This window comes from Propithecus coquereli, unplaced genomic scaffold, assembly GCF_000956105.1.
Source record: "Propithecus coquereli isolate 6110/MARCELLA unplaced genomic scaffold, Pcoq_1.0 Scaffold39, whole genome shotgun sequence".
NCBI lineage: Eukaryota > Metazoa > Chordata > Mammalia > Primates > Indriidae > Propithecus > Propithecus coquereli.
The window spans coordinates 7,792,277-7,794,659 of NW_012149618.1; the positions used below are offsets into that span (position 1 = coordinate 7,792,277).

At 31.0% G+C, this 2,383-nt stretch overlaps 1 protein-coding gene across 1 annotated transcript in view; it reads left to right on the forward strand.

The window, feature by feature from the left end:
- BIRC6 (baculoviral IAP repeat containing 6) overlaps window positions 1-2,383 on the forward strand; it is a 262,303-nt gene that overhangs the window by 139,481 nt on the left and 120,439 nt on the right. Inside the window, exons 45-47 of the mRNA XM_012652423.1 lie at window positions 723-819; window positions 965-1,159; window positions 1,730-1,930. Coding sequence (XP_012507877.1) covers window positions 723-819; window positions 965-1,159; window positions 1,730-1,930 — 493 coding nt within the window. The remainder of the gene's footprint in view (window positions 1-722; window positions 820-964; window positions 1,160-1,729; window positions 1,931-2,383) is intronic.

Genomic DNA, 2,383 nt, shown 5'->3' on the forward strand with positions numbered 1-2,383 from the left:
TCATATTATATATTGGACAGTGAAAAGCATCAGTAGGTAAGGGCTATGGATTATTAATAAAAGTTGCACAGTAAAGCTTCCTTGAAGTGGTATTTTCAAAGATGACCACAGTAATATAAGAATAAAGCATTTAATGTGTTCTTAAATTTTAGATTTTTTTCTATAATCCCAAGAAGTAGATCTTTCCGTTTCCCTAAAAATAGCACACTGGAATACCAAGATGTTCTATAAGAAAATTTAATATGAGTATTTTTTCAAATTTATGTTGCATATTTAGCTTTCTTTTAGTTAGAAGGAATTAGTGCAATTTAAAAAGAAAAATAAGAAAATTTTTGCTTTTTGTAGTTCCTTTTTAACAATGAAATTTTAGGAGCCAGTTTGATTATATTACTTTATAGTCCATATACCGTTTTGAAATGCAGATTTTAAAACAATTTCTTAGAGTCTTTTTAATGTCAGTATATAATTACCATTTTCCTAAATATTTGTTGAATATATTTATTTCTCTATTGGAAAATACAAAGAGATAATAGGTGAAGACAGATGCTTTAAAAACTGCTCTGAGTTCAGAGAGGAGCTACTTCTCTTCCTTTCTGATTCATGTATTTTGGCAGACTGAATTTACAAAAATTGACTATAAAGGAATATTACATTACTAAGAATTTTAGTAGTCCTTATTCATAGGAAAATGTAAAATAACATGTGCATATTTTATTTTTTAGGGCTCTCTTGCTACTTGCCAGTTATCCGAGCCATTATTGTGGTTCATTTTGAGAGTGTTGGATACTAGTGATGCCTTGAAAGCATTTCACGATATGGGTAAGATAAAACTCCAGAAACTACTGTTTAAGTATAATCATGTGATAGTATGTTCTCATTTTTGTAGTCTTTTGTGAAAATTGACTCTTGACGTTGAACCATCTATCCTAAGGTAGTTTTCATTTTATATTCTTTGTAAATTTAGGTGGTGTTCAGCTCATATGCAACAATATGGTTACTAGTACAAGGGCTATTGTGAACACTGCAAGAAGCATGGTATCTACTATTATGAAATTTCTTGATTCTGGTCCAAATAAAGCTGTTGACAGCACTTTGAAAACAAGAATACTAGCTTCTGAGCCCGACAATGCCGAAGGGATCCATAACTTTGCACCCCTGGGTAAGAGAAGTGTTATTAAATCTTGATGATATGAATTTGTTTTGTTTATTCACTGGTATGAAGCCAAATTAGTTGTTGAAGTAAGTTGATGATGAGATACTGTTAACGTTTTAATTACAAGCTGTTGAATTTAAAGGTAGTGGATGTCAAAACACGCTACTGATTAGAAAGAATGTTTTAACAGTTCTTTAGCAATAAAGTTTCCTTTTATTTTTAAGTTTAAACACAATTTATGAAACTAGAGATTCTTATATCAGTTTTCCTTTTAAATATTAATCAGATTGAAATGACTTGTTCCTTCTTAACTGATACTATCTTTAGAAAATGTTTTGAATTTAGATATTTACTCTTTTTTCCAGCCTACATAGTTTTTTTTATATTTTTCTTATTTCTAATTCATAACCATCCTAGATATTAACATCTTAGAATAAAGATGATTATTTTAATAACATCAGATGTTCATGATTTCAGTTAATTTTCCTAGTTTAATTAGTATGATTTGACTATTTCTTAATGCTTTATTGCATTTTTTTTTGCAAGTTCTTATTTTATTTAAAATATCATCTCTAGGTACAATCACATCGAGCAGTCCTACTGCCCAACCAGCTGAAGTGCTTTTGCAGGCTACACCTCCACATAGAAGAGCTCGCTCTGCTGCATGGTCCTACATCTTTCTACCAGAGGAGGCTTGGTGCGACCTTACCATTCACCTTCCTGCAGCAGTGCTTCTTAAAGAGATACATATCCAACCTCACCTTGCATCTCTTGCAAGTGAGTAGTATTTTATAAAGAAGCATCATGAGAATATAATTTAGAAATACTTGAAAATGGGAAAAATATTTAGCAAGCAGTGGTATACTTAGTTATGATTACCAGATTGTGTAATTTTTGAATAATTTTTAGTGGAATATTTAACACTACCACCAAGTCATTTCCCACGAAATGAAATGACATAGCTGTTATCCTCAAATAAATAGATTTGTTTGGATTTCTATCCCAGTTATATATTACTTTGTCTTTCTTTTTCTCCCAAATTTATTAAGCTATAGTATTAAGCTGAAATTAGTTCATTTATACACTCATGGTTAGCTAAATTAGTTTTTCAGCCTGGTCCTCGATCCTAGCCCTGTAAGGGGGAAGTAAGCATTGATTTATTTGTGTGTCTGCCCCTGTACTCCTCCAGAAGATAACTCCCTCTGTGAAAAAAATTTGTTTTATAATACT